Below are 18,988 nucleotides of genomic sequence, written 5' to 3'. Positions count from 1 at the left end.
TTTTAAAGGAACTTGAGAAACTTGGTGTTGGAAGTGGTAAGTCACAGTATAGGAGTCCAGGTCTCAGTGCTCTAGTGGCTTAGTTAGATGACATAGTACAGTGGTTCTCAATCTGTAGGTCGAAACCCTTTTACAGGGGTCACCTAAAACATTTGCATATTAGATATTCACATTAAGATTCATAACAGTAACAAAATTATAGTTACGAAGTAGATTCTAAAATAATTTTATGGTTGGGGGTTACCATAACGTGAGGAACTGTATAAAGGTGTCAAAGCATTAGGAAGGTTGAGATCAACTGCCATAGTGAGAACCAAGTCCCATGTTTAGTCATATTTTCTTTACAATCTCTTATTGTTAACTCAAGTGGATAGGCACTGAAGTATGCGCCTTAACACATAATTTTAGATGCTCATTAAATACTTGAATAAATGAACCAAGTCCTTTTTTTCTCATTTGACTTTTTAGTCTCCCTGCCTGCTCCTCCAGCCCTATGCTCATGCTAGACAAGTGCTCTTCTAGTGCCCTCAACAAGTGCCCTCAGTTGTGATTTTCAATCTTCTTAATACTTGGTTATTTGTTTAAAATATATGTATATATATATTATTTTTAGTACTGGTTGATACTAAAACATGTGTAGTGTCATATTACTATCAGTGACCTTTATGAGGTACACAGTACAAATAAAGAATAGTCCAGATTTATTTTAATTAAATAGTTATGACTCTGGAGCCCTTAGAAGTAAATTATACTATATCTAGAGTATGTTTGCTGTAGTATTTAAATGTTTACCAGTGGACTTGTGCTCATGTTTGTAAAGAAATCTGATTAATTATTACGATACCAAATGTTTTCTGCTGTACACAATTTGCTCTCAAAATTGCATGTTATAAAAACACATTAGGAATCGTAAATCAATATTTAATGAAGACAAATATATGCATAGCCACTCATCTTTTAATCATCAAATACATAATTAGCCATTTTTTCAGAATTCTCAATTAACTTAAAATAATTGCTTTTTACAATTATCACCCATATACAGAAGTATATTATTTGACTATATCTTAAGCCTTAGACAAGAATTTGGAGATATTTCTGAACAAAGTGGGAAAAGAGAATTAGTTATTAAATTTAGTTATTAATTTGAACAGTTGGGGATGTGTTTTTATTTGAAAGTTTGGGCATAGTTAACAATTTGTATATTGCAAAGCTTATTAAATTCTGAGTTGGTAAACTTACCTTTTTAAAGCTTGATTCCCTTATGGCCCTATTGCTCTAACTTGTGGACATTTCTGTAGATTTATTATTATTATTATTATTATTATTATTATTATTATTATTATTATTATTATTATAAGATGGGGTCTCCTGCACAAGCTGGCCTGGAGTTTTCTATGTGGATGAGAATGATCATGAATTCCTGATTCTCCTGCCTCCACCTCTGAGTGCTGGGATTACAGGAGCATTCACCAAACTAGTTTATGCCATGCTGGTATATTGAACCAGGACTTCATGTGTGTGAACCCCTTCTGTAGTTTCAGGGTTTAGCACTCCTGACTTCTGACGTGACTATTAGAAGAACAGAAATATTTTATTATCTACCATTTCTTCAGTGTTATTGTAGACACTGGAAAGAGCTATAAGCAAAAGAAAAGAAAATTCTATATATCTTATGTTTGGGGGAGCAGCAGGAGGAAAGAATCAAGAGATTTTACTTTTATTTTTAAATTTTATTCTTTTTCTGGTTCTGGAGACTGAACCCAGGGCCTTATACATGCCAGGCAAGTACTCTACAACAGAGCTATATCCCCAGCCCAAAAAGTGTTTGTTTTTAACAACATATAAGTCCCTACTTGTGGGGTGTGATTTTTTCAGTTAATCTATTTTTATTAGTATGGGTGTTTTTTCTGGATGTGTGTCTTGCACCATATGCATTCTATGCCCACAGAGGCCATAAGAGAGCATTGGACTGGAGTTGTGCGTGGCCATGTGGGTCCTGGGAACCGAACCTAGGTCCTCTGCAAGAGCAGCCAGTGCTCTTACTCACTGAGCCATTTCTTCAGCCCCCGGTATGATGTTTTTACTGATGCAGTGATGCAGCCAGACAGTTCTGTCACCTCAAATTTTTGTCATTTTGCTGTGGTGACAACATTCAAAATCCTTTAGCAGTTTGGAAACATACCAGAAAGTGTGGTTAAGTACAGTTCCCCTGCTGTATAGCAGCACCAGAACTGCACTAGAATTGTAGTTTTGTGCCTGTTGTTGAACAATCTCTCTACCCTTCCCTATTCCCCTCCCCAGCTTCTGGTAACCATTACTCTACTTCTACACTTGGCCTCTATGAGAGCAGCCATTTTAGATTCTGGTATCAATGAGATAGTTTGGCATTGTTCCTTCTGTGCCTGGCATAATGTCCTCCAGATTCATCCACATTGCAAATGAAGGGCTTTTACTACTTTTCTTGGGTGAATAGTTTCCAGTTGTCTGTATATCTGCCGCTGGGTATTTCATTACCTACTCACCACTGGCTAACACTTAAGTCAGCTTTATATTTTGGCTTTGCAGACAGTGCTGTGGATAGTATGAAAATACAGATAGAAACCACTTTGACAAACTGACTTTATTTCATTTGGATATACACCTTGAAGTGGGACTGCTGGGTCACAGGGTAATCATTTTTGTGTGTGGGAACCTCTATACCATTTTTTATAATTGCTGTTCTAATTGAGATTTCCACACAAAGTGGAAGAGTTCCCCTTTCTCTACACCATTGTTATTTTTTAAAGATTTTGTTTTAAAAGTAAATAAATACCTCAAATAACTGACAGTTACACTTGCCATGAAGAAAAGTAATGCCAGGGATCAAAAATCCTAGTAATGAACTCTTATATAAGTAGTGGTTATGGAAGGTTCTGGACAACATTTTTGGAAAGCCCTGAAGAAACTGAAGGCATAAACTCAGAAATAGAGTTCTCCAAGCATGGGGAAAGTGTGGTATGAGGGCTGTGGTGGGAGGATGTTTGGCGTGTCCACTGGATGCTAAGGAGGTTGTATGGCTAGTGTGAATGAGGAGTGTGGAGGAGATGAAGTCAGACTCCAGCTGGGTCAGACCATGGGAGGCCCTGCAGGAAACAGTAACTCAGGGTTGGGAGGAAGCCCTGGAAGGTTTTGAGTTATATAGTGACCCGAGACAACCAGCTAGCTTAGTGAACCAGGGACCCAAGTATAGATGAGTTGAACACAGCTGCATCCCTGAAAATCCACCTTAGCTGGGCTGACAACTCACAAAAGCTGCTTCCCTGGAACTCTTGGGCTTTCAGGCAGCCTGACCGGTGGTAAAGTCCCTTCTACCCAGCAATATAACCTTGTGGGAGACACCAATAACTCTTGTAAGTTTCAAGAACTTCCTCAGCCTTTTGTTTACTTCTGAGCTTTTAAATTCTGCTAACTTCCTGTTAACTAGCCCTTTTCCAGGCTAGAATATTTTAATTTGCTGTACAACATACAGCATTGGTCAGTGAAGGTACACACTATACCCTTAACCCACCCTACCCCACGTGACTGATAAGCTAGATTTTTACCTCCTATCTTTGTAACTCTCCTGGATGTTTCCTATCCCAAGTCTAATAGAATAGGAAGCTGTCTGATAGCAACTTAACATTGAGCACATTTAAAAACATTATACATGCATATATTTTAAACAAACAGAAACATTTAAAATTGTAAGATAATATAATAAACATCATGCATTTTTACCACTCATCTATGCCAGATCCTCATATTTTTCACAGCTCCTTTTCTTTTTTCAAGGAAACTTCCAGTTCTAACAACGCCCAGTGTGCATCCTTCCTCCATCCTATTTCCCATCTCCCACTTGCCTGACTTAAGTATAGCTGTATGTATGTAATTTATTGCTACATATTTCTCCTCTTCTTCCTCAAATAATTTTCTTGTGGTATTAACTGCCATACCTTAGGGTATACATATTTAAAGTACAATATATGTTTGACCTGTGTCTATATGATAAAGCTACCTCTATAATCAAGGTCATGCATATTTGACTGTTTGAACCACTTCTCTCTGCACTTCTATAACCCTGCACCTTCTTGGTCTCTCCCTGCCACGTCCTTCTGCTTCTTCTGTCTTCCTCAACCCTCATACCACTAACTGGCTTTCTGCTGCTATGCACTATGTAGGAGATTTCTTAGAATTTTATACAATCTATGCATTATATGAACATACATACATATATATAACACCCATTTTCTTTCACTATGAATATTACAGGATTTATCCCTCTTGTTCTATGCATCTATATTTAATTTCTTTTTATTAATGAATAGCATTGTATTATATGAATATAGCATAGTTTATCTGTTTACCTGTTCATGGACATTTGGTTTGTTTATTGTTTTGTCTGTTACAAATAAAGCTGCTGTGAACATTTTGGTATGGACAAAGGATTTGTTTCTCTTGTACATAACTTAGAAGCTGAATAATGACATTGCATGTTAGCTATTTATTTTCAAAGAAATTGCCTGTTTTTTCAAAACAATTGTTCCATTTTATGTCCACCTAGTTCCTTATGTCCCTGTAGACACTTGATATAGTCAGTATTTTTAATTTTATTTACTTTAATAAGTTTGTAATGTGCCTTGCAATGCTAATATTCATTTGCCTAATGAATAATATATAGTTAATAGATAATATATTAACATATAATGCAATATAATAAAACATATAATATATAGTTAACATATAAAAATATATATTAAGACGGGGTCTGGCTATGTAGCTGGGGATGGCTTCAAACTCCTACTCGCCCTAGTGCTGGGGTATAGGCGTTTGTCACCACATCCGGCTATTTCCATCTCAACTGAGGTGGTTTTCTCTAATTGCACTGTCTCATTTCTTGAGTTGCTAGCTATAACTTTACTGTTTTAGTAGTTGCTTTAGAAGCTTATTGTATTCATCTACTGTTTGTTTTCAAGTAATATTCCAGGACTTCCCATGTTTAAGAAACTTAGATAGGTGTGTTTCTCCCATGCCTCCCTGTAGCCCCCAGAACACTTAGTTGCCATATAAAGTGACTTGGTGGTGGTGTAAAAGCCTGTATAATACCCATGTTATTTCCATTTCTGATACGCTTACAAACATCTTTGTGTGGATCCATCTTTTTGCATTTCATCTTTCCTTTTGCTTTTAAAGATTTTTAACATTGCTTGGAGTACAGTTCTAATTATATGAATCCTTTTAACTTTTTTTCTTTTTGCATAGAAACTTTATCATGTGTAGAATTCTGTAGACTTCAGAGTACAGAAAAGAGAAGAAAGTCCTCTTACTTGGGTTCCTGTGAGGAATCTTCCTCAGTCCATCTTTGTGTCTCTGTAAGATGTCCATTTGCTCTCCCTGCTTTTATGACTTTCCTTTTATCACAGTTTTGGAAACTTTCATAGGACATGGTGCATTTTCTTCACTGTCATGTGCTTTCAGTTTGTTGAGCTTCTTTGAACCTCTCAGTTTACTGTTGCATTGATTATTTTCTTCTAGGTATATTCTTCTGTCCCCTTCCCTCCCTTCTCCAAGAACTCCAGATACATGTGCATTTGCCTTAATGTCACCTCACAGCTGACTGGTGCTGTTAAAAATGGCTTCCCTTTCTGTTTTCATTTTGAGTGACACCCAATCTCTGCTCTGTTTACAAGTCTCTGGTGGTAGTGTCTAATCTGTAATTAATGCCTTTAATATACTTTCATCTCACACACACTGAAGTTTTCATCTCTAGAAAGTTTTGACTTGGATCTCTTTAATTATCTTTCTTGTTGGTACTTAATTTTTCAAACATGTAAAATGCAGTTGTAATAACTTAATATCCCTTTTTTGCTGCTTTAGCATCTGTGTCAATCGGGTCTATTTTGGACCTGTGGTTACTCCCTCCCTTATGGTTCTTATTCTCCTGTTTCTGTATCTGTCTGATGATGTTCAATCTTGTTAACTGCTGTATGTTTTTATTTTTCTGTAGTATTTCTTGAGCTTTGTTCTGGATTGCCATTATATTACTAGCTACTCAGAACCAGTGTGGTAACACTAGATCCTGCTTTAATGATTCATAAACTGGAGGCTAGCTGGAGCAGTGCTCAGTCTGCTCAATTATTCCTCCTTTCAGGACTCAGCCTTTCTGAGCGCCACTCAGTGCTGTGTGGATGAAAGGTTTCCAGTGTTGCTAGTGGAGACAAGAGCTGCCTCCTGCTCTGTGAGAGTACTGGACTCTATTTCTTTTCATCTCTTCAGATGATTCTTTCCAAGCCTTGTATGGCTTCCCACTTCCAGGTTCTAGTTCATTTCCCACCAAACATTGCTCTAACAGTATCTCCAGGGGTAAAGTACATGTTTCTTTTCTCCCTAATGCTCATCTCAGAACTCTGCTGTCCCTGGACAAAAGGACAAGCCAAACAGTCACTAAGATTTTGAAACTGCAAGTCGAGTAGGCTTAACACCTTTTTTCTTTGGAGTAAGGAAATACTAACATTAAGAAAGATTTTTGTGGCCAATTTTTACAAGGAAGTGAAGGTGCTGGAAACTGTTAGTGTATGAATCACTGGAGAATCAGCGTGGCCTTTATAGAAATGTGGCCTTTATTGAATTGTCCTCGGCCCCACTTCTCCACAGATGTTGACATGGAACTTGCTGGGAGCAGACATATCTGAGGCTCACCTTAGAGATTCTGGTTCAGATTTCATAGCATATTTGTAAGGAGACTGCCTGTAGGAAGTCTACCTAGTTCTCTAATCTGCACAGATGCACAAAAAGAACACCAGTCAGGGACTCAGCAGATATGAAGTGTGTCTTTCATGATCTTACTAGGAGGCGGAAGGAACACTGGATCTACTTTTTTTATTTCCAAAAGGGGTGTTTGGGCAGGGGAAGAAGCAATTGAAAAGAGAGACGATAAGGCAAAAAGACAACAGTTCAGAGGGAAGGAATCAACAGGGAGGGCAGGGGAGGAAACAAATGGCAGCTTCCTAATTGGCGTCAATAGAAAGGAAGTTACTCTAGGTTATTTTGAGTTCAGAGAAATTTAACTTGATTTTTGCCTTAAAATTTTTATGAGATTAATCTGTATTCTGGATCTTTGACCTCTGTCCTAATTGGCATAGGGTAGGATGGTGTGGGTGACATCTAAGGTATCATGCTGTCTCCCTCTAGGAAGGACAGATGCTTTTACTTCACTTGGCCGAGTACTTTGGCCCAGTGTGTAAGCTAGTTCAGCCCAGTGCCTTTAAATATGGAAACAATACCGTGTCCTGCTGCTCCTGACGTGCAGAGCAAGAGGGCTCTGTGTTTAGTATGTCCTAGTTCCCTAAGACTGTTTTTCAGCGACTATACCAAACTCCTCTGTGAAGTCTATCCAGAGCTCTGTAGTGACACAGATTTCCTTTGGACATGTTTCTTAGCCCCTTGTAATTTTGAAATTTTCCTTAATACAGAATCAAAAGCAAAACAGAAGCTAAGTGGTTCTGCTCTCTACATCATCTGTTAGTGTTGCACCATCTGCCCCAAGCAGTGGGCCCCAGCTTTCTCTCTTGTTCTTGCTGTACATGTATTTTTATATCCTCTTATTGTTCGTAACTTTTCTACCAGCCTCCGCTCATTCTGGGCTCTTACATGATTCTCCTTGTTTCACATCACTCCTGGGTTCACTTGGCTTTCCTCCCTCCCCACTCCTTTTTGGTAAGTGCCTCAAGATTCTCAACTTCCTATACCATACTCCACAGTCATAGCTGGTTCCTTAGATGTCACTTTCTTTTCTTACTTGGGATTTATTTGCTCTTATAGTTTCATAAGTTCACTTTTTAGAAAGTGAAACTCTGTCTAAATCTTATCACAGTAATTTATGATATGACATAAGACAGCCTTTTTCTTTAAAGCTTATAAAACTAACTTTCCCCAGGACTCAGTATTCCTCTTGTTCTTATCAGTCACTCCTTGCTGATATGTGTCTTCTCACAGGGCTTGTTCCTACAGTATGGTTTTATGTTGGTAGGTCAGAATTCATCCCCAAAAAGTAGTCACTTTCGCCGGGCATTGGTGGCACACGCCTTTAATCCCAGCACTCGGGAGGCAGAGGCAGGTGGATCTCTGTGAGTTCAAGGCCAGCCTGGTCTACAGAGCAAGTGCCAGGATAGGCTTCAAAGCTACACAAAGAAACCCTGTCTTGAAAAACCAAAAAAAAAAAAAAAGTAGTCACCTTTATTACTTCTTCCACCTAATGAAAGAAAAAAGATCCATGGTTTAATAACTCATATCCCTCCACAGTTAGATCACGACTGCATCTTATCCCTACAGAGGTGTTTTCATCCATATCTGTTAGGTTGGTTATCACTTAGATCAATGTAAATTTCTTTTCTAATAAATTAAACTCTGAACTATGTTAAATGTACTATAGAATACTTACATCATAAATATTAGCAATTACACTAAAGTACTCCTGTACCAAAATGGATAGCTGTGTGCATTCTAGAAGGCCCTGTGGCCTTGTCTCAAACCACCACCCTTTACTAGAGGCATCACCATCCAGACTTTTGTGGCAAATACTTCCTATCTTCTCTGTTTAAATTTGCCACCTAATGACTCCTTCAGACAGCAGATTGACAGACAGACAGACAGCCTGTTTCAGACATCATAAAGACTGAACTAAGCAGACCATGTCTTTGCTTGCAGGTTACTGTTGTTGCCTATAACAGTATTCTTCTTTATTTTTTTAGGGCTTAAGTTTACTGAGTATTTTTCATATACACAATGTTTACCCAAACATCTTTGATTCCATGAAGTACACATACTGATGTTATCACGTTTTATACACATGAACATAAAAACAGAAAAATTAAGCTATTTCTCTTGCTAACAGTTGCACAACTAGAATTAGATAGCATTCAGACTGACTCCAGTGCCCTTGTTTTTTAGTATCTTCTTTATACAGGCATCATTAATACAGAGAAACAACAAGAGCAAGAAGTAAATGATTGTTTCTGCTTGTGGGATATTTCTTTTTTTCTTTCCTTTTCTTTTTTTTTTTTTTTTTTTGACTACTGGCAACAGATTTTTTTTTTTATTCAAATTAGGAACAAGCTTGCTTCACATGTCAATCCCTTCTCCCTCTCCCTCCCCTGCAACCCCCCACCAGCTCTCCCACCCCATCCCCACTCTGCTCCCCAGGGAGGGTAAGGCCCTCCATGGGGGCTACCCAAAGTCCACCACATCATTTTGGGCTGGAGCTAGGCCCTTCCCCATGTATCCAGGCCGAGAGAGCATACCTTCACATGGGATGGGCTTCTTACACCAGGGAAAAATACTGATCCACTACCAGGGGCCCCATAGAGTGCTGAGGCCTCCTCATTGACATCCACGTCTAGGGGTCTGGATCAGTCCTGTGCTGGCCTCCCAGAGAGCAGCCTGGGGTCCATGTGCTCCCCCTTGTTCAGGCCAGCTGTTTCTGTGGGTTTCACCAGCCTGGTCCTGACCCTTTGATCTTCATTCCTCCCTCTCTGCAACTGGGTTTCAGAGTTCAGTTCAGTGTATAGCTGTGGGTGTCTGCCTCTGCTTCCATCAGCCACTGGATGAGGGCTCTAGGATGGCATATAAAGTAGTCATCAGTCTAGTCTCTTTATACAGGAAGGGCATTTAGGGTAGCCTCTCCACCATTGCCTAGATTGTCAGTTGGTGTCATCCTTGTAGATCTCTGGAAATCTCCCTAGTGCCAAATCTCTCCCGGGACCTATAATGGCTCCCTCTAATATGGTATCTCTCATTCTGCTCTCCTTTATTCTTCTCCCGAGTCAAACTTTCTGCTCCTCCATTTCCTCCTCTTCTCCTCCGCTCATTCTGCCAGCTCCCTCTCCCCTACCCTTATGCTCCCAATTAGCTCATGAGTTCCTGCCCCTTCCCATTCTCCAGGGTCATGCATTTTTCTGTTAGAGTCCTTCTTGTTTCCTTTGGTGAAGAGGATTGTAGGATGGTAATCCTTTGCTCTATGTCCAAAATTCATATATTTTTTGTGACTGGGTTACCTCACTCAGGATGGTTTCTTCTAGTTCCATCCGTTTACCTGCGAATTTCAATATTCCATTGCTTTTTTTTCTGCTGAGTAGTACTCCATTGTGTAAATGTACCACATTTTCTGTATCCATTCTTCAGTTGAGGGGCTTGTAAGACTACTTTGGAAATCAGTATGGTGGTTGCTCAGGAAAATGGGAATCAGTCTACCTCAAAATCCAGCAATTCCTCTCTTGGGCATATACCCAAATAATGCACTTTCATACAACAAGGACATATGTTCAACCGTGTTCACAGCATTGTTGTTTGTAATAGCCAGAACCTATAACAGTATTCTTAATCCATCTTTTGAAGTGGAGCCTGATCTCTTCCTACTGTTGCTGTACTGACTCCCCCTACATTTCTTGCTGATTTCTGTACCTTGTTTGAGACTGCATGAGCTTGCTGTGGATAGTTTCCTTTCCTTCATTGACTTTTGGTATCAAGGCACTAGTCTTTTACTAGTCCCATGAGGAATTCATGTAATTTCTTAAATATTTGGTAAAACTGACCAGTGACACAATTTCCACTGGTTTGGGTCTGTTGTTTAAAAACAATTTGGTAAATTGTTGTTTAATGTGGGGAAGGGAGAGGCAGGAGAATTTTTAAAAAATATATACATTTAATTTATTTAATAGTACCTGGGTATGGTGACTGGTGCTTACAGCATCTGCATTCAGAAGGCAGAACAGGAAGATCAAGGAGCTCGAGGCCAGTCTTGTTCCATAGCAAAATTGAGGCTCTCCTGAGCTGGATGAGACCCTATCCCAAAAAACAAGAAAAACAAAATTAATTTTTATGGTGCCTTTTAGGTTTTGATTTTTCATCAGCTTGACAAATTACAGTTTTGTAGAAATTTGTCGATTTCATCAAACTTTTCTAACTTATTGGCATAAATTTATTCATAATTTCTTTTGTTTTTGTATTTTTGGTTTGTTTTTCCAAGACAAGGTCTCTCTATGTAGCCCTGGTTGTCCTGGACCTCCCTCTGTATACCAAACTAGTCTTGACTTTAGAGATCCGTCTACTTCTGCCTCCCCAGTGTTGAGGTTAAAGGTGTGCAGCATCATGTCCAGCTTGTTCATAATTTCTTATTAATTCTTTTTAATTAATCAAGTCTTTTTAATTCTTTAAGATTTGTAGTGATGCCCCCATGTTTATGATTTTGGTTATTTGTATCTGTTTTTAAACTACTTTTGTGAAGCTTACCAATTTTTTTACTCTTTTCAAATGGTTTTAGCTTTGTTAATCTGTTGTGTACCTGTTTCTTTGTCTCATTAAGTTTATTCACATCTTTGTAATCTCCTTTTTACATTTGCATTTGTAGCTGTATTTTCTTGTAGCTTCTTGAGATGGATATTTAGCTTGCTAATTTCTAGCCACTTTTTTTTTCAAATAAAAGAAAGGCCCAGAGAAAGCTGTGTATGTCAGCTTCATGGAATGGAGGCTTAGAGTAGAAAAGATAAGCCAGCATGAGGGGCAGAGGATGGTCACTCATGGGTGAGGGAACCCACATTGTAAGGGAATTTAAAAGCATGCATAGGCACTGTCAAGCATTTGAAAGGAAAAGAGAGAAGAGAAGAAAAAGGAAAGGGAGCTGTCTTCGTCAGTGAACTACTGCTGTGAAGAAACACCACGACTAAGACAACTTGGATAAGAGAAAGCATTGAACTGGGGGTTAGTCCATTGTCATCATGGTGGTGAGCAAGCGCACATGGTTCTGGAGAGGTTGAGAGTTCTATGTCCTTATTTGCAGGCAGCAGGGGGAGAGAGAGAGAGAGAGAGAGAGAGAGAGAGAGAGAGAGAGAGAGAGAGAGAGAGAGAGAGAGAGAGAGAGAGTGTGTCACTTGGGTTTCTGAAACCTTAAAGCCTACCCCAAGTGACACACTTTTTCCAACAAGGCCACACCTTCTCCAACTAGGGCATACCTCTTAATCCTTCTCAAGGAGTACCAACCTTCTGATGCCTAACCATTCATATATATGAGCATATGGGAGCTATTCTTATTCAAATACCACAGGGCCTGCCCAACTGAGTATCATGGCAGCTCCTAGGGACAGCCTAGCCCTTTGCTAATATATATGTAGTTGGAGCAGTATATTTCTAACTCTTGTTATAGGGAACACTATAAATTTTAATATGTATTACTTTTCTATGTTCTAAGCAACTTATAACAAGCTGTGCTAATCTTCTTGTTCAGACCCTCTATACCTAACATACTCTTGCCATTTATTCTGTTAATTACTGCAGCTTTTAAGACCTTTCTTTATGACTGTGTATTTATTTAAAAATCTTTGGGCTGGAGAGATGGTTCAGTGGATAAAACATTTGCCACCTAAGCATAAGGACCAAAGACAGGCAGGCATGGTGGCCACCTGTCACCACAGTACTTGGAAGGCAGAGACATGGAATGCCTAGAACAAGCCGTCTGTCTAGACTAGATAGAATTAGTGTACTCCAGGTTCAGTTAGAGACCCTGCCTCAGAAAATAAAGTGAAGAACAACCAAGGAAGACTTGCTGTCAAATGTGTGGCCCGCCACATGCATGTGCATTACGACGTGCACCCACACAGTCCAAACATGAATACTCACACACAGAGATATAGAAAGAAAATAATTTGTAGTTTTGTCAGCTTTTGTATAGTATGTATTCTGTCTGTGTTACTGTATATTTCTGAAGAGATTCTCTATTTCTGGTAATGTGTTGGCTTTAAAGTCTGTTTATCTGACAGTAATGTTGCTGTAGTTGTTCTTATCAGGGGGATGGTAAGGTTTGTGTGGCTTTTTTTTTTTAAACTCTTAGTTTGAACCATTTTGTATTAATGTTTAAATGTATCTCTTGTTTGTTTATCCAGTCATAAAATAATCTTTATTTTATAATGAATATTTGTTTAATTTAAATTTGATTATCATTATTGATTATATCATTTGTTCTATTATATGCTTTCTTTTTTAACACTTGATTTTATAATGTTACGTGTAACATGTGTGTCTGTACACCATGTGCATGCTATGCCTGTGGAAATCAGAAGAAGTCATCGGATTCCCTGGAACTGGAGTTTTCAGATAGTTGTGAGCTGCCATATAGGTGCTGGGAATTGAACCTGGGTCCTCTAGAAGAAGGAGCCACTGCTCTTAACTGCTGAGCCACTACATGCTTTTATCTTCTGCCTTGTTCATTTCCTTTTTGACTTTACTCATTTTGGAATTGTTTGCTTTTACCAGATGTTATAGAATGTATCTGTGATTTAGCCATATTGATCAGATGGGTCCTTAGACTATTTTAGTTCCATGTATGCCCCACAAGCTAAATGCTAGCTGTACAACATGTACAGTGTAGTAGTGACATGCAATAAAGGAAAATTACTATATAAATTCAAAGTTTGAGGGCATGGATTCTAAAGATGTTGGATTTGGCCAGCCAAGAGAGATGTGGAAAGTTGAAAAATTGTATGTCCCGGTAGTAGATATATAACCACTATAGCAAATTATTCTGAGAAGAAATGGGTCTTATATTGAGAGATAGTGCTGTTTCTTTTTTTCATTTGTAGCAACTGCGCTCCAATATCCGAGAAATGGAAAAGCTTTGCTTGAAAGCCCACAAGGATGATCTGGCTCTTCTGAAGAGGATGGTCGACCCTGTTAAGGAAGCGGCGGCGGCGGCCACAGCAGAGTTTCTCCAGCTCCATTTGGAGTCTGTTGAAGAACTCAAGAAACAATTCAATGAGGAAGAAGCTTTATTACAGCCTTCTCTGACCAGATCCACAACCATTGGTGGTAACATATGTCTTACTCTTTATCCTAGCTGTGCCATCATTAACTAATGTCCCTCTCCTTGGGGACAATAGAGAAGAGGTCTTGTATGTCCCTGTGAGTCTGCTGGCCAATCCCAAACAGACCAGATAGGTGTAGCCTGGAAATTTTGCAAGATAAAATTGTGTGGATTGGAACTTTGGGGCTTCAAGTACTTGCTTGTTCATATATTGAAAAGAAAAGTTTAAGTTACTCCTAAAGAGAATGTTGTCCTTGTGTGTGGTATACACCTTTCTCCTCTCCAGTGCAGGGGCAGGCTGTTTGGGAGCTGTTCTTATTAGATAGATTCCATCTTCACACCTGAGTTTCTCTATACTCTCCATTCTCTGAATTTAACTAACAAATGAATGAAAAAATCTACGGTGGGAGCATGGTGTCAACTTTTGTGAAGCAATAGTCTAAGAAACAGCCTTATGAACACAGTGTTATATCATTTCCAAGGATGTATTTGATAATCCTTGGTGACACTATGCTAGTATCTTTCATGAAGAAAAAATTTTGGCTTATACATCATAGTACTTCAAAGTAGCTGATTTTTGTTTAGCTTGGTGGTTTGGTTTAGATTTAAATCTTTAAGTAGTGAGTAAATAACTAGTAAGTTTTCTCTAATTGACTTATTTCCTAGAAAGATTAAAGCCAAATTTTTTAATCACCAAAAATTAAACTTATAAAGTATGTTGGTTTTATTTTATAACTGCTCACCTTGTTTCCTTTTCTGTTGTAACTGATTATCTTTTACCTTTAATTTATTCCATTTTCTTACATTTTATATCTCTTAAGAGACTCTTAATCCTCATGAAAAATATGGGCTACAAATTAATTAGAAATTAAAATGATAACTCAGGGACACTGTACCTGGTTGGTTTCCTTTTTTATCTACCAAGCATCCTGTTTCCACTCCTTATATCTAAATTTAGATTATTTAAAATGTATATATGGTCACTGCTAATGCAAGGGAATACAGAAACATTTAGGCTGCCTAGCACAGTTTCTGGGTAACCTTTTCCTTCCCTTCCTTCCTTCCTTCCTTCCTTCCTTCCTTCCTTCCTTCCTTCCTTCCTTCCTTTTTTTGTAGCCTTTGTACCTTGCACAGTGCTTTACACTTATTGAACTATTCATAGATGTATTATAGTAAATAAATATATGTTAGGGACAATTTTGTCATTTCGATATGCTGGCATGGTGCTGTGTACCTGTAATCCCAGAACTTGGGAAGTTAGACTAGGGTGAGCAATTGAGAGTTCAAAGCCATCCTGGGTACACAAGTGAGCCTTTCTTAGAAAACTAAACCAACCAAACAACAACAACAAAAAGTGCTTCAGTCACTTCTCTGCATGGCCAGTGCTAAAATGTTAGTGCTCAGCTCTTAAAGAATATTTGGGGGTCAAGCTTTTTGATAGTTTGTCATTACTGTTTTCATGGTTCTGTGGTTATCACCATTATGGTACAGAGGAGGCTGCTCCTACCATAGCGTATGAGCTGATGCCTTTTGTGCATAGGTAGAGACTGGGCTTTCTACTTCCATGTGTTAATAGACTATCTCCTATACCTAGACATTTTGACAGTGATGGCAATAATGACAGTGAAGATAATAGGATTTTCTGGAAAGAATAATTGGTGTCAGTCTCCTACTATTTAACTTCAAGTGACGCATCTCTAGTGTTTTTATCTGATGCAAAATACTTAAATTCATCCAGGATTTTTCTTAAATAGTAACATAATAATTGCTTTAATTTACAATTTATCATTGCATTGTATGCATTTACCCAAGCAAAACTATTAGTGGCCAACACAGTTGAGTACATATCTCTGGGAAAGTACCTGCAAGTTACTATTTACTATAAAGCAGAAGGTCAGTGTGAACCTGAGACTTGGCAAAATCAGAGGAAGTATGTGTATTAAGGAAATAAAAAAAGATTAGACAGAGGATGAGGGGAAGGAGTCAGCATGTGAAATAAATTTTCAACTGTATCAATTCTCAAACCTCTCAGTTCATGGAATGTCAGATAATCTAGACATCTAATGATTGCCTGTGGAGAACACAGTGCTGATATGATTAAGACAGTCATTCTGCTTGTAAAACCACATAGCTAAGGAATAGCTAACACAGAGTGGAGAGTTCAGATTCTGACTTCTTGTTCTTTTACCCCAAGTCCACTGTTCGTGGAAAGCTGGGTCTGACCAGCACCTGAGGTCACAGATTAAGCCTTATGTGCAGAAATACTACTAACAAAGGAGAATAATGAGAAGAGCACAAGGAATGAACTTTCACAGGCTTCTGAGGTGGAGTGGTGAGCCTGGGCATGTGCTGCGGCTGCCTTCTAGCTGTGGACTCTTCTGTTACTCTGTGTGTTTTTATCCTGTGACCTCTAGATTCTCCTTACTTTTGCTTTGTATACCTATTATAGTACTGACAGCCTATACAGAGAAATGTGTGCTGTTTGCATGGAAGTTAAATGTCTTAAAATTCTTTCTTCTTTATAAATCTGATTCTAAATACATTGGTTGGAAACAGATTCAGGAGCAATCATGCCACATTTCCGTGAGTGAGATCAAAAATACAAAAGTGGTTTCCATTTACAGATAGGAATAATGAGTAGAATAGGACATCTTATGTTCTCTAGAAAATAATTGAAGTTTGAGGGGAAGCTGTGAGTGTTGCCGTTTCTTTTGTCAGATTCTGAGAGTTCCAAAAGCCAATCTGTGCTAGTCCTGCTTGATATGAGAAGCTCCCTTGTGACTACATTTCCTTCTCATTGCTCCCCATCAAGAGAAATGATGAGATTTGCATTCAGAATGGAGGTCCATGCCATGTGGGGTGAAGCAGTGCCTCTCTTCAGTTCCTGTCTGTTTTCTCCCATCCCCGAATCCAGAGCATCCCCTTGAGCAGCACAGCAGGAAGGGAGTTTTAGTCCATTTCCAACAAATGCTCACAAAAGAAAAGATCTCAGTCTTAAAGCTGCTGGTGACTTCAGACCAGCATATAGAATTTGAAGCAATAGTAGATTTTACCTTGGGTGTATACATGCGCTGAATGGTTCTGCAGAACACAGAGTTGTTTTTGTCTGATAGTATTCAGATCTATTTCCTGTTGATTTTAATTTAAAAATCCTCTTCTGCATCAAGTTATGAATTAGAAGTCATCTTATTTTGATAGAAAGGTTAAGTTCAATTATGATCAGTAAATTAATTTAATTTTTAAGATGTCAGAACTTGAAAAGTTTAAGGAAGGCTTTTGAATTTATTTAGTTTTGTAGAGAAAAACTTATATTGTGAAGGTTAGGGGAAGTTTCTCATGTATTGGGCTGTACTTCCTGGTAGAGTCTTTGCTGTTCACAGGGAACAAAGGAAAAGAGAGGGCAGAACATTGTTAGTTAGCTTATTTATCACTTCAGCCAGAGGGAGTTAACGGTCTTAGGTTTATTTGAATGGATAGCCAGTAATAAGGCTTTACATTCAATTGTAGGGTTAGAAAACACACCCACTCACACACACCACACATACTCACATACACACCACACACACAGACACACACACCACATACTCACACATATCACACATACACATACCACACGCACTGACACCCCTTTACAAATTTGTAAGAGTTCATAGTGAAAGGATGAGCACTAAGGTACAAGTTGAAGTAAATGAATTGCAGACATTGTAGAAATGAAAAGAGTTCTTTCTTGACAGTCATGCCTTGAATTGATTTGTGATGTTCAGAGTTCTGAATTAACAACAAGGTTTTCCATGGAAAAGAAAGGACGTCTTTGTTGTAACTAAGACACATACGTAGTTTGGTTTCAAGTGAGATGGAAATGACCTAATTATCTCTTTTTGTACTGGCAGAAACCTTTCATGTTTGTTTAAAATGTCAGATAATTCCCATCACTATTTTTTTAGATAAAGCATTTATATATGATAATCTTTTCTTGTTTTATAGACCCTACCCATTCCATTTGAATCTTCTCTAATAATATATAGGTTATGGTCTAAGATCTTTAGAGTATGCACAGTTACAGAGTTCTGCTCCTATTCTGTCTAATACTGATCAAGAAATTACATGGAATGTGAAATGAAAAAGAGGCCATAGGTTGATTCATTTATCTTGATTGAAGTGAAAATTAAAAATTTTTAAGCATTTAAAAAATCATTGAAAGCTTTCAAGATTGGCTCTTTACTACAGTGCTAAAAAATGTACTCTGTGTCTGATGATTTTATTCTTTAAGATAAAATCAAAATAATACAGATGGCACTAATTAGACTTAATATTTAAAAAAAAGAAAAAGAGGACAGGAAGATGGGAAGGGGGAGTACTGAAGGTTCCAGGCAGAGTAGAAGGGGTTCTTGGGTTGGTCATGATCAAAATATATTGTTGGCAAAGAATAAATAAAAATATTCTTTTAAAAAGCATATTTTTAAAAACCTGGGTCTATAAGCTATATGGTCAATGTGACACTCCCGAAATCTCCTGTATAATCTCTATACATTTAGAGTTGAAAAATAACCACTATGAATTTTGATGTCTGCATTGTCATCTTTTGTTCAGCTGTTATGCCCTTCCTGATCAGTTCAAACAAGCTCTTACCTAAATAATAAAGTGTTCATTAACTTTGAAGATAAACCAATCACATAGTTTTATAAAGTATCATTTGTTTTTAGGCTTGGCTGAAAAAGAAAGGAATAGAAAGGAAGTAGGAATTAATATAGTTTTGTAATGACTGACTCAGGAGTAGGTCAGGTCATGAGTCATCATGTCATTTCCTAACAGACTTGTAAGCCTTCCGCAGCCTTTTGTTGTCTGCCACATAAAGTCTTTACCTGTTCAGAAAGGCCCTTCCTCACTTACAGTGTCTTTTATCATTGCACTTGTCTTTCCCTTCATGCTTTGATAATGCCAGCTGCCGATGGTGTCTTAGCTGTATTACTTTTCTCTTAGGTCTTTGCTCATGCTGGTTTCTCCATCTAGCATTTACGTCCCTCTCTTCTTCACCTAGTAATGCCATCTTTTCAGAAAATCTGAACTACCCGCCACATTAAGCTACATTAGAGCTCCCTCCAAACTCTGTCTCTTTTATCT

General features: G+C 38.2%; 1 protein-coding gene across 3 annotated transcripts in view; it reads left to right on the top strand.

Annotated features, from left to right (window-relative positions):
• Window positions 1–18,988, top strand: part of Stx17 (syntaxin 17) — a 55,929-nt gene that overhangs the window by 23,427 nt on the left and 13,514 nt on the right. For all 3 annotated transcript variants that reach the window (XM_027403122.2, XM_027403123.2, XM_027403124.2), the window contains one exon: window positions 13,647–13,872. In XM_027403122.2, coding sequence (XP_027258923.1) covers window positions 13,647–13,872 — 226 coding nt within the window. The remainder of the gene's footprint in view (window positions 1–13,646; window positions 13,873–18,988) is intronic.

This window comes from Cricetulus griseus, chromosome 2 (genome assembly GCF_003668045.3).
Source record: "Cricetulus griseus strain 17A/GY chromosome 2, alternate assembly CriGri-PICRH-1.0, whole genome shotgun sequence".
NCBI classification, from domain to species: domain Eukaryota; kingdom Metazoa; phylum Chordata; class Mammalia; order Rodentia; family Cricetidae; genus Cricetulus; species Cricetulus griseus.
This window is presented reverse-complemented; position numbering and strand designations above follow the sequence as displayed.